The sequence below is a fragment of the Crocodylus siamensis genome, chromosome 1 (genome assembly GCF_052110815.1).
Source record: "Crocodylus siamensis isolate JL-2025a chromosome 1, ASM5211081v1, whole genome shotgun sequence".
Taxonomy (NCBI): Eukaryota; Metazoa; Chordata; order Crocodylia; family Crocodylidae; genus Crocodylus; species Crocodylus siamensis.
Genome location: NC_143395.1, coordinates 209658362 through 209671725, shown reverse-complemented (window position 1 = coordinate 209671725; position 13364 = coordinate 209658362). Strand labels below are relative to the sequence as shown.

Sequence of the window (13364 nt, the reverse complement as noted above, 5' to 3'; positions counted from 1 at the left end):
ATTCTTGTGGGATTCAAATTCTGGTGTAACGGAATTCAGTTTGCATAGCTTCACTTTTCGGTAGTTGCTTATCTGGCCATACAGCTTTGGCTATGAGAAGGTTCATGGGAGTCATACATGCAAAGAAATAATCACAAGTTAATAGGGAGTGTAAGGTGTGTGAGAACTTGATCTGGGAACTAGAGCTGGTCAAAAATCTATAGCAGGTGATTTGGAAACTGGTGACCCAAAAGGCTTGTGCTGTCCTGATGGAGATGATAGCTGAGCAGCCCCTGTCTCTCGTGGAGTGTATGCGTTGTGTTCCTGCTGAGGTTTTTGGAGTATCTGTGTCACATCCTGCTTTGCCAGTTTATCTCCGGGATGCTAAATCCTGGAGTAGGTGTAGTTGCCTTTGTGACATTATGCTCACAGACCATACATGGTTAAGCAGGTTGCTGTAGTGCTCAAGCACATTTTGTTTCCTGGGGCTATGCAGACAAGCAGGAACACTAAACAGACTAGCTGCAGGCTTGACAGGGAGTAGAGGAATGATCTGTGTGTCTACACCTGCTCCATGGAGTGGGTTGAGCACATGGGAAACATCTTGTGTGGTTCTGTTCCTCACTGGTTCAAAAGTGGCAGATGGCCAAAAACCAAGTATGTTGCTTCCTGCTCTGATGGTACAAATGCAAGAATATCTTGTTAATAACTATTATTTACAGCTTGGTTTTTGTACTGCAATGGCAGCTGCACACTGACAAGGAGCTTGACCTGTGTTCAGCTAATGTTGGCCAGCCACTTTCAGTAGGCTGCTTCAGGTTCCCCTAACTGGTCATTCTGGAGAGAAACCTTTTGCCCCCTTGTTCCTTGTTCAGGTTCTTGCTGCCTGGTCAGACTGCTTCCTATGTTCTCAAATGCCTGCTCCTAACAAGAAATCTCTATTGCATTCCATAACTTGCTGATCCCAGCCCAGTGGTCCTCAAGACTGCTGTTAAATGTACTGGGGGTGGGGAGCTGTGAAGCTCTTGAGTTGGAGGAGAGAAGAGAAATAGGTTGTTTTCCGACATTTCTGGGGTCCTTCTCATTGTGTTTGCTTGCACTTCATTCAAACAGCAAAGCACTGTAGTCAAGTGCTGTAGATCGTTACAGGTGGTGGAGGATGCCCTTATTACTTCTGCAAATTAGTGAGTGAAAGCCTGATTCAATGCCCCTGGAAGGCAGTGGAAGAGCTTCCTCCAAGGGGCTATTATATTGGGCCTTGACCAAATGGACAACGTGAAGATGACACAGTTTAACCACAGAATGTATTTCCTGCATATAAGCCTGGAAGTGGTCTCCTAGGCCATTGAGTCCAGTCCTTGAACTTGCAGGCAGCCAGTTTTCAAAGAACAACAGGTTAGTAATCAATGGCTCAGTGTCTAGTTGGCAGCCAGTATCAAGTGGAGTCCCCCAGGGGTCGGTCCTGGGGCTTGTTTTGTCCAATATCTTCATTAACCATCTGGAAGGTGGGATGGATTGCACCCTCAGCAAGTTCATGGTGTCCAAACTGGGGGGAGTAGTAGATAAGCTGGAGGGGTATGGCTAGGATTCAGAGTGACCTAGACAAAATGGAGAATTGGGCCAAAAGAAATCTCCTGAGGTCTGATAAGGACACACACAAAGCCATGTGCTTAGGACAAAAGAATTTCATGAACCACTATAGCTTGGTGACTGACTGGCTAAGCAGCAGCTCTGCAGAAAAGGACCTGGTAGTTACAGTGGACAGTACTGGCTGGCCTCATTACTGTAGGATATGAGCCTACAGTGTGCCCTTGTTGTCAAGAAAGCTAACAGCATACTGGGCTGCATTAGTAGGAGCATTGCCAGCAGATTGAGGGAAGTGATTATTCCCTTGTATTCAGCATTGGTGAGGCCACATCTGGAGTACTGTGTCCAGTTTTGAGTCTCCCACTATAGAGAGGATGTGGACATGTTAGAGAGAGTCCAGCAGAGGGCAATGAAAATGTTTAGGGGGCTGAGGCACATGACTTCTGAGGAGAAGCTGAGAGAACTAGGATTATTTAGTTTGGAGAAGAGAAGACCGAGAGGGGATTTGATAGCTTGTGGCAGTGCGTCTTTGGTGCCTGCCACTTCAAGGACTTGGAGCAGGCAGCCGCCAGGTGGCTGATTGCAGCAGCCATTTTCAAATGCAGGCCAACTATGTAAAGAGGACAGTTGGCTACTAATAAGGGAGGCAGCAACATCAGCTGACTAAGCTCCTGCTTGGGGACCTGGAGGTAAGGAAAGGGACTATGGGCAGGTGGAGGCTCCTGGTCCTGGACATGATATGAAACTGTACCTTGCTGGGGAAGGGTGGCCTGGTGGGACTCCTAGTGTTGTGGGAACCTCCAGGAAATGCCAGGCCAGTTACTTCCCTGGTGAAAGGCAGGTCAGAGTGCCTTATAACCCCAGCCCCACATCCCTGGTGGTGTTCCGGCAGAGCAGGGGGAGCCCAGGCTCATTAGGAGCCCTGAGGCAGAGTCCAGGCTGGAGGAGGGACCTGGAGCCTTGCCCAGAGAGCAGGGTAAAGCCTGGGGACGTGAGTAGAGACCCCAAGGGAGGGTGGTGACAGAGAGGGGCGATGGAGCGAGAGGCCTGAAGAGAGGGGCGTAGGGAGGAGGCCCTGTGGAGGCATGGAGGCCCAGAAAGGGGCCAGGAGCGAAGTAGGCTAACAGTTGTAGAGTCATTCAGCAAATGTTCAGGTAGCGGGAGATGCCTGACAGACTGCACCGGGGCTGACTGAGGGATAGAGAGACGAGCCCAAAACCGGGTGAGGCTGGGCAGTATGAATGTGGCTGAGGAAAGAGGGCAGCATGAAAGAGGCCAGGTGAGAGCTAGTGGAGTGAATGGGACTCCGGTGAGAGAGAGGTGGCGTGTGAGTGGAGCAGGTGGACTGCCCAGAGACAGGGGAAGACTGGAGGCACAGACCTGGCTGGGAAGGAAACCCTGTTACACAGCTTTTAAGTACCTGAAGTACCAAAGGATGGAGCTGGATAGAGATGGAGCTCGTGGTGACAGATGACAGAACAAGGAGCAATGGTCTCAAGTTGTACCAAGGGAGGTTTAGGTTGGATATTAGGAAAAACTTTCTCACTAGAAGGGTGGTGAAGCACTGGAACAAGTTACTTAGAGAGGTAGTGGAATCCCCATCTTTGGAGGTTTTTAAGGCCTGTCTTAACAAAGTCCTGGCTGGGATGGCCCTGCTCTGAGCAGGGGGTTGGACTAGATGACATTCTGAGGTCCCTTCTAACCCTAATTTTCTATGATTCTGTGAACACCTACTCTGACCCCTCTTGCATACATCAGCCAGAAAGCACCTTAAGAGAAAAGCAGAAACACCTGCCACAAGGGTGCAACCAGTGCTTTTCCACTGTAACAGCATGACATTTAGTTAGGTTAATATATACTCAGATGGTTCTAGGAAAAGGACTGTGCCGTGTGCTACAGAGGAGAGCCATTGTCCATGCCACTTTGACCTGGAAAACTGTTCCTTCCTGATGCCAAATTTGACAGGTGGTTTGACTTTAAATTCGTGACCTAATCTCACTAAATAGGCACTGAAGAGGTTCTCAAGTGCCCTTGGAGCACTAGCATACCCCAGCTAAACTGTAGCTGTGTCAAGTGTTCAATGCTTTAACTGAATATGGGGTGGGAGGGAACCCCAGAAGCCAGCAAAGGAGTCTCAGGTTGGGGGAGAGGGAAGGGGTGTGGAGGAAGGGGGTTTCTTCTTGGCCCCTACAAGCAACCATGGGAAGTGCTGAAGCATGGGATTTCCAGGAACCTCACACACAGAGTGTTTCCTTTTAGCTATTTCATGGAAGTAACAAATACATAAGTATCTATGTGACACACCCAGATGACTGTACCAAGCACACCCGTTTCCTGTCATGCTGTCACTTCTTCTATAAGCTATTCAAATTTCAGTTTTGAAGCAATTCAGGTACCTTATCCCATCATGTTGTTCAGAAGGCCTTTTCAAAATTTGGGTCCGCTGATGGTTAAGTCTGCATCTGATTTCCAATCTAAATTTGTTTGTGACCAATTTGTGTCCATTTGATCTCATGCCAATAGTGTTCTTACCTTAACTAGCTCTTCTCCTTCCCTGATATTCACCCTGGAAATGTGTTTAAAGAGAGTAATTGTATACTCTGTCAGCCTATATTTTGCAATGCTAAACAAGGCAATCTCATTTCATCTCCACTCCTATAATCATCCTCCTAGACCTTTGTATCTGTCCTCATGTAAATACATCATTTTGAAAGCAGGCAGCCAAAGGTGTATGCCAAAGCTGTCCACAGAGGTTTAACATGCAGTCCCCAGGCATCCACCTAACCTGCTCCCCCCACCCCCTCCTCCCAATGGTCTGGGTGCAGCAGAAGCTGGGTCTCCAGGCTCCTACTCTGGCTTCTACTTCCAACCTACCCCAAGGGGCAGGGCAGCATGACGCATGATACAGGGCAACATGACACAGGGATCGCATGGCCTGGAGTGGGGAATCTGCATGGTATGGTATGGTACAGGAGGGGAGCCAGTGACCAGGAAGCTGGAAGTTGGGGCTGAGGAGCCTGTACAGTGCAGTGCATCAAGGAGTCCTGTTGTGCTCCATGCTGGTGAAGCCCATGTGGTGTGCGGTTCCACACCACTTAGAAGTTGGACAGTCCTGGTGTACACATTATTCTAAACTGGGTCTTACCAGTGGGAGGTATAATGGTACTAATACTTCCTTTTCAACACTAGAAATATCCTGCCTCCCACAGCCTTAAATTGTGTTAACCTGTTTCATGGCCACATCATGTTAACAGCTCATGGTCATCCTGTGGGCCAGCAAATGCCCCCAGGTCACTTTCCTTTGTTGCCTCCAGTTTTTGACCCCTTATTTTACAGTGAAGGTTTGTTATATTGTTCTGTAAATGTAGGACAGGACACTTTGTTCTGTAAAACTTCACACCATTTCTATAGTTGCACTCCACAAGGTTATCCAATTCTATGGAAAAGTATCCAGACACTTTGGTCACAAGAGGTCTTTAATTAATGTGGCTGAGACCACCGAGTTTCAGTGAGAGCTACTAGGTTTGCAGATTAGCATGGCTCTACTTGTACTGGGAAGAGGCTGGAATGTCATGAAAACTAAACTGCTGGAAGTCTTGATGTGGTCAAATTTTACCCAGATTTTAAAGCACTTCTTTGCTTAATCTCTGCCTCATTTACCATTAATTCAGGCTGCATTAATGCATTATCTACAGTACTGAGGTCAGCTGAGTAAATGGGCTCTGGAATGACAGTGTGAGTAATAACTGGAACAGAGACATACTCCCACTCATCCTTGCTAATACTTGCTCTAGAAGAAATTTCTTTTGGAGCTGGGACTAAAGCTGCGGACAAACATAACTCTTAATTGCTTTAAAAGAGGAAGGGCTTTGCCATGCTTGAGTGCCCAGTACGCATGTGTAACAGGGTGGTTTCCCTTAAGGGGAATCAGCCTGCCCGGCTGATGAGCTGCAGCTGTGAAAAGGCTGGCAATCGGGGAGTGAAAAGATGGGAGAAACAGTGGTGTACTGGACTACGTGGAGGGCAAAGCAGGCAGGAGCCACAGGGGACCTCTCCCAGTATGGGAGGGGGGTATGACACCAAGAGCTGGTGTTTGGTATGCAGTGGATTTGTCTCATCTTTCTTGAGGAAATAGTTTTATCCCAGTCACTGGTCCATAGGGTCAAGTGGTCTGCCTTTGCCATTACCTGGCATCCAAGGTGACAATGTAAGGTGCCTATGTGCCAGTTGGCACAGTCCTGCATGTGGATGAGAGCTTCCTTTCCAACTCAAAGGCAGCTAGTTCACACCATGGTACACTGGGTTGAATGTCCTGTATCTTAGCATCCATGACCATAGATGTTGCTGTCCAGAAACCTGCTGTGTTTGTCCTGTGGCTGAGTCTCCTGCCACTGAATGCACAGGGCAACCATATTTTCTGCGAGGTAGGACATCTCCTTTGTTCTCAGTCACCAGTGTATGATGTTGAGTTGCCTCTTGATCTTAGGTTTGGTGAAATCAATAGGTGCAGATCTTTTCCTTCACAGTATGAGCATGCAGGACTCTGTTTTTTCCCTAGGTATGTGAAGGCCCATGTAGGTTTAAAAGGAATTTTTTTTTATTTGCATGCAAGATTGCCCCTCTTCACCATGTCTTTTCTTAGAATACTACACTGCCTATTAATTGACCCAGAAACCCTATTTGCTATGCAGTGAACTTTCCTTTGAGAGAAACAGGGACAGAAAACTCCTTGCTTAGTTTCCTGATTCTAAAAGGCTGACTTGATGATAAGAATTGTGCAAGAACCTGAAGAGAATAGGAAGAGCTGTGCCCAGGAAAAAGGAGCTATAACAAGGATCTCCTGTGTTGGGCAAATATCTGCATCCTGCCTTCCTTTGTTTACACCTACTGCAGAAGCTGCCTGCAAGGAAGTTACCTGGGAATGGAAGGATGGCAAAGTTATCTGTCAGCTTCTGGAATGAGGCTCAGGAGTGTCTGTTTACTGGTGCTGAGGGCAAGTTGGATGGAGAACACATAGAAGGGAGAGAGAATAGAATAGAGTTCACTCAGTCCATGTTCCTTAGCTTAGGGCTTAAGAGACAGTCCTGTTGCTGGAATTTGTAAGGCACCAGTATCTTGATAGAGTTCTCTTGAGCACCTTGGAAAGGGATGGGAGGACAAAGAGGCGTTCAGTACCTCTGTCCAGGTCTGTGGGGCCCTGGGTGTAGTGGGATGGGGGAGGGGATGGGTTGTGGTGACAGGAGTGTTATCGAGCTGATGGTTTATGTGTCTTCCATGGATAACTGAGTCTACACATACTGAGACTGTGTGGTATGTGGATACAGCTGCTTTTTGATTCCTACTGTCACCAAATTTCTGTACCCATTGATGATGGGATACCTTACCCAAGATTTTGCATTCTGCTTTGTCTCTTCTCAGGTAATTATGGGCTTGCTGAAGTTCTGGCCAAAAACTCACAGCCCTAAGGAAGTGATGTTTCTCAATGAGCTGGAGGAGATACTGGATGTGATTGAGCCCTCTGAATTTGTGAAAGTTATGGAGCCTCTCTTCAGGCAGCTGGCCAAGTGTGTCTCCAGCCCACACTTTCAGGTAGGTCTCAGTCTCAGTAAACAATATGACACCGCTTGCATTCAGCTCAGGTTTGAAAGAGGACATTCAAATAATTGTGAAGTATGATTCTCTGGGAGTTGGGAGATTCTGTCAAAAACTATGGCTGATGAATTCTAGGATATTTGGGATTCTGACTAGGATACCTGCCACAAAAAAGTAAGAGGCATTGGGAGCCAATATAATCCAGAAGAAGTGTTGAGAGACTTGTTCAAGCTATCAAAGCAGTCCTTCCTGGCTAGGCAGAATTATCCAGCTCTTAGTATCAGAACAGTGCAGAGCTAGTGCAAGCACATGGTATTGTCTCTGGTTGTAGGTGGCCAATAGGTACAGTGATGGAGGTGGGTACCATTCAGCTTCATCTTCTTGAAGAGTTCTGCACCTATACTGTATCAAAGTATCTAATTGTTTGCAATACCAGAGGATAGTCAACTAAGGAAAAGTCCTTACCTCCCAAATAGTCCCAGTGTTATGTGCTGATAAAGCGGGTGCCTTGTATTGGCTTAGCGCTGTGGATACTGGATCATTCTGTTAGGTGATGGAAGGAGAGGGGAAATCAGGCACTCTAAATGGCTCTACTTCAGTGAGCCGAAGTGAAGAAGATGATGGTGTTAACCCCATGTTACAGTGATGGGAGGCACTTCAGCCTTTCAGCAACCCCCTCCTCTGCATGGTTGCGTGTTGTTTGTTCCTGTAGGGCTGGGGTGTCAAAGATCTGGTCTGTGGGGGCAGATCCAGCCCCTGGAGCCCTATCAGTTGGCCCAGGGTGCTTCCTATCGGCGTCAAATTAGACCTGCACACCTTGTTCAGCATATACTAGATGAGCCCCACATATGACATGGGGGCAGATCTGGCACATAGCGTTTGAGGCTGGAGCTATGCATGCTACATGCAGTACCCATGTTGGATTGGCTCTGCATGATGGATCTGGTGTGCGGAGCTAGTTTGTGGGCCTGATCCAGCCTGCAAACCAGCCTTGCACTACTTGTACAGCTTGTGGGGCCTAATGAGTTTGACACCCCTACTGTAGGGACAACAACATGAGAGGCATGTCACAGAAGCTTAGGGAAATAATATTTCTGCCTCTCAGATCTTGTAAATTCCATACAGATGCAGGCATGGTGGAGGGCAGCACCAAGATGCAAAGGAATAATGAATGCCAGTTAATGTGGAAATGTCTTGTCAAAAGTAGCATGGTTTTGGATGACCTAAATTTACTTTAAGTAACTGAGTGGCTATAAAATTCTTATATTTCAGCAAGGTCTTTGGTTTAGTCTCATCTGTTAGTGCAATGTACAAGTTGAATCCTGCATGAGTCACTGATCACTTTAAGTGATTGATTAGCTACTTTAATCCAATTTTAATAGTTCTTGTGACATAGGGATGTATAAACAGGCTCATGCATAATAGGAGGAGAGTGTGGTGTTATCGCTGTCCATGGACTGTTAGTGAGACCACTTCTCGATATTGTGTCTGTTTCTGGTGTTCACATTTCAAAAAAAGATGTTCAGAAATTGGAAAGAGTTCAAAAGACCACTACAAAAAGAAAAGATGTGGAAGAAGCCTGCCTTGGAGACTGGAAAAAAAATCAGTCTGTGTGGTTTATTAGATAGACTTTTAAGAGGCGAGTTCCTCAGAGTCTGCAAGTACTTTTAATGGGGAAGATTTCTGATGCTAGACTGCTTGTTAATCTAGTAAATGCATAATGTGATCTAATTGCTGGAAACTGAAGCTAGATTTAAAAAAAAAAAAAAGGGACTTATTTCTAGCCTAAATTCACAAGTGATGATAACTGACTGCTAAAATAACTTCCCTTTCTTCCATCACTGGGAACCTTGGAGATTGGATGTTTCTGAAAGCTTTGCTCTATCTTAGCCCAAGGAAGGGGACTTGTTACATAAATTGCTGATGAAAGTTTGACTCGTATAGTATGGGTCAAACTAAGTGAACATACTGGCTTCAAATCTAAAAGTGGCCTGGGACCAGGGGGTGGATTCATAGGGATAGTATTCATAGGGATAGTGTGGGATCTGAATCTCTTCAGCCTCTGCAAGAGAAGACTGAGAGGCAACCTTGTGGCTGCCTACAGGTTCACTGGAGGGGGGAAGGGTGTCAGCAGGGAATAGAGGACACTCTGTTTATCAGGACCTCCCTTGGGGTTACTAGAAACAGCGGCCACAAACTGAAGGAGAACAGATTTAGATTGGACATAAGGAAGAAATTCTTTATGGTAAGGGTTGCCAAAATGTTGAATAGGCTTCCAACGGAGGTGTTGAAGAGGAGATTAGACAGGCATCTGGCTGGGGTTACTTAACCCCAGTGCTCTTTCCTGTCTGGAGGAGGGGGTTGGACCTGATGATCTACCAGGTCCCTTCTGACTTGAGAAATCTATGACCTCTATGAATGTTTAAAACAAACTGTCCAGCAATGACAGATACATTTCTATTCAGGTGGAGTTGAGGGAGTCAGTTGACTTCATGGCTTATCTTCTACTTGATTTATGCTAATCTCTTCACCTCACAGGTGTTAACCCTTGTAGTATTATTTTTATTATTAGTAGTAATATTTCATAGACTTTAGGGTTGGAAGGGCCCTTGTGAGATAATCGGGTCTAGCCCCCTGCCCAAGGGGCAGGAAGCCAGTGGGGGTCAGATCACCCAGCAAGATGATTTTTTATTTCCACTTTCTCCCATCCCCCAATCAGGCTAGCCTTTCTTCTACAATTATCCTATCTGTTACCTTTCTAGGTAATGTTTCTCTGCTCACCTCCTAGCATGCCCAGTGAAGGTGTGCTGCAACATAGGGACCTGTACTGGGTGGCTTTGTTCTTAGGAGATTTGAACCCACAACAATTCAGAGATGGGGGTGGAGGGGGGAGGGCTAAAAGCAGGCTGAGTTGTGCAGTGGCACAGCAGTTGGAGGCAGGAGGGAGTTGCAAATATGAGACGTAGAGGTCAGTTACTGCATGACCCTTTCCTGAGTTATTCATTACAGCAGATGATAGAGAACTGAACTAGTGGCACAGCCAAGGTGGCAGAAAGCTGTGCATGGATGGATGAGAGGGACAGGGGCACTACCAACAGCTGAAGTATGTCCTCCTCCAACCCCAGTTGTTTCTTTCTATAGAGAGGCAGTTAGTCTTGCCCCCACACACCGAGGGTCTGGGAGAACTGTTTGGGAGGGGTTTTGAGGGTAAGAAGCTCCTGGATGCCCTGAGGGCTGGATACGGGGTCATGAGCACCACAAAGCTTTTTTTGGGGGGGGAGCCTGTGAGGTAGAGGGGTGTGGGGTGAAGACGGGCTGGGGTGTTGTGGTGGTGGGAAGGTGTAAGAGGCAGCTGGAATTTGAGGCTTAGAGACAGTGGGGCAGGGTGAAATAGAGGGTAAGGGGGAGGGCAGTGGGAGGGCTGGAGTAAGGTTTACTCCTCTGAACACGTAGTGGGAGGACTCATTGGGATGACGGGGGATGATGAAGGGTTGGGGGTGCTGAAGCGTGATGGAAAGAAGTCTTCATGGTGCAAAAGATTCATGAGGGCACAAGATATGATTTCGAGCGAGGCATGAGAGGGATGGTGGGATCTGGGTTTGGGGCATGATGGGATAGGTCTGGGATAGAGACAGGAGGCATTTGAGGTGGCAGGGGGAATACATAAAGAAAGTGAGGGGCACTTTGGTTGGAGTGTCTGGGGAACTTGTGCAGGGGGCAGTTCTGTCTGTTGCCAGGCCCACGAGTAGCAGCTGTACCCCCTACCTTGGGGACCAGGTGCCTGCCCCACCCTAGAACTGTCAGTCAGCACCATACAGACTCACTTGTATTTGTTTTTGCTCAGATCATAACTGGAATAATAAAGCCATACGCCTCTAGCATATTATTGAAAGCTTCTTTTTTTTTTTAATTGGAGAAAAATATGCATTATGTTATAGGGTGATGCACCACACTACCTGCACCCCCTTTTTTAAAATCCTAGATCTGAGTGGCTGGGGCATACAGCACCTGATTTGATAGAGCCACAGATTTATTTTGATTTTTAGAGGCAAGATGTTTTCATCATTCCCTGAAAGGAGGGCATGAATTTGTGGGCTTGTTGGCTGACCCGCCCACAAAAGAGGAGGAAAAATCTTTGTGGGACAGGTCAAGGAGCTGTAGAATTGGGACTATGTGGAAGGTAACAGAAGAAAAGGCATACAGGTGAGGTGAAGGCAGTAGGTGCAAAAACCTGAAGGGCAGGAAACAGCCTGAAATTGGGCTAGGGTGAGGGAAGCCCATGGGAGAGAGTTGTAAAAGGGAGAGGTGTTCAGAGTAAGGGAGATGGTTGAAGGGAGCTGTTTCAAAGCACAGCTGCAGGCAAGTGACATAGGGAAGCTACCCAAGGATGGAGAAGGTCAGAGTCCTGTGGGTCCCCACTGGGGTGAAGACACTCATAACAGAGATGTAGGAGAGAATAGAAGCCAAGAGAGGTGACTCTCGGTTCAGGGAAAGAAAATGCTTGTGACAGATGTCTGAAATGGGCCATTCCTTTAGAGCTTTGGGAATCCACTTTCCTGGCAGGGCAGTGCCAGACCACATGCCTGTGTGGTGATGAGTGGAATTGTGCTATGTTTCCCTCCTGCTGCAGGTGGCAGAGCGGGCACTGTACTACTGGAACAATGAATACATCATGAGTCTGATCAGTGACAATGCAGCCAAAATTCTCCCTATCATGTTCCCAGCACTGTATAAGAATTCCAAGAGTCACTGGAACAAGTAGGTATTTTCTGTGCATGTGTGACCCACAGGCAATACAGGAGTTCGTGTCTAGGGGGGCTCCAGCCCACTGCAGGACTGGGGAGGTGTTTGCTCACTGGCTTTGCGGAGAAGAAGTGTGGTGCTCAGGTGCTGAATTGAAAGGCGGGCTAATACCTGGGTAGAATCAAAAGAACTGAGTTGGTCACAGCAGCTTGAGCTTGTGAGTCCTGCTCTGGGTGGCTCCTATTGGGAAAAAAAAGCCTTTGGGGCTTCTTAGCCAACCCATTTTTTGATAGCTGGATATCCCTGTAAGTCTGCCTAACAGCTGGGTTGAAATAGTCTAGCTCAATGTTGGAGCTGCTCACAAACCAGTAAATCCTTCTGTAGTCTTCAGTGCTGATTAAAGGCATTGTTAGATGGGTTGCTGAATATGAAGGTGCATAAGGAAAGCAGAACCAACCAGGTAGGCAAGCTGTTGCTTGTTCTTCAATTTGAGATCTACTTCTGTGATACCACATCATCTGGTCATCCTTCCTTCAGCTCCCTACCAGTTTTTCTTCTTGTTCTTACTTGTTAAAGTTAAGAAGGTGTTTGATCTTTAGCAAAGGTCTTTCACTTGTTTTTAAAAACACTCTTGTCCCTTCTGTGAATGGCTAAGGAAGCTTATACTCTACAACAGAGATTCTTGAGTTCTCTAACAAAAGCCCAGGAAAATTACATTGCAAAGGTAACATTGCTGATATTTCTGAGGGGGGAAAAAACAAAAAGGTACATCTTTCCCACCTGTCCCCCTTTCAGGCCTCCTCCATACATTGGAAAGAAAATAATAAAATCTAAGGGAAGGCTTGAAAAGGCTGAGATGGTGTGTGTTTCTATCCTGCCAAAAACACGGACTGCAGAATAAAATGTGTTTGCAACGCCGCTTTCTCTTGGTTCTGCTTCCTCTTCCCTCTTTCTTGTAAAGAGACACAAACCCGAGTTTTATCTGCAGTCATTGTAAGAACTGGGGATGTGTGTTAAACTCATCAGCCCTCAACTCCTCTCATGCTCTCCCTCCCACTACTTTGTCTTCCTGACCCATGGGAAAGTTCTTGCCCTCTTTTCATGACTGCTTCCAATTTTTTCTGGAATCTTTTTTTTTTGCTAACTTGTCCCTCCCTGCATTTCTGCCTCTCACTTTCCTAGAATGCTTGGAATGACTTAGTGAGTTTGGCCCCCCCCTCCAGCCCATTTGCTCAGAAGCCATGTATAACAAAAAAAAAAGAATCTAGTGGCTCTTCCTTTATTGCAGTCTGCTTCTAAAAGTAGGTTAGTACCATTGTTCCCACTTAACAGAAGGGAGGCCCAGACAGGGGGACTTGTCCAAGTTAGCACAGACACTGGGAGTCTCCTGTCATCTTGCTTTTAAGTGGTGCTTCTTCCAGACACGATTCCAGTCTGTTGTTATTTACTGGCATCACAGACAT

The 13364-nt window shown here is 46.8% G+C and overlaps 1 protein-coding gene across 6 annotated transcripts in view; it reads left to right on the top strand.

The window, feature by feature from the left end:
- Positions 1–13364, top strand: part of PPP2R5D (protein phosphatase 2 regulatory subunit B'delta) — a 65318-nt gene that overhangs the window by 22625 nt on the left and 29329 nt on the right. For all 6 annotated transcript variants that reach the window (XM_090054149.1, XM_090054165.1, XM_090054172.1 and 3 more), the window contains exons 11-12: positions 6985–7155; positions 11789–11916. In XM_090054149.1, coding sequence (XP_089910275.1) covers positions 6985–7155; positions 11789–11916 — 299 coding nt within the window. The remainder of the gene's footprint in view (positions 1–6984; positions 7156–11788; positions 11917–13364) is intronic.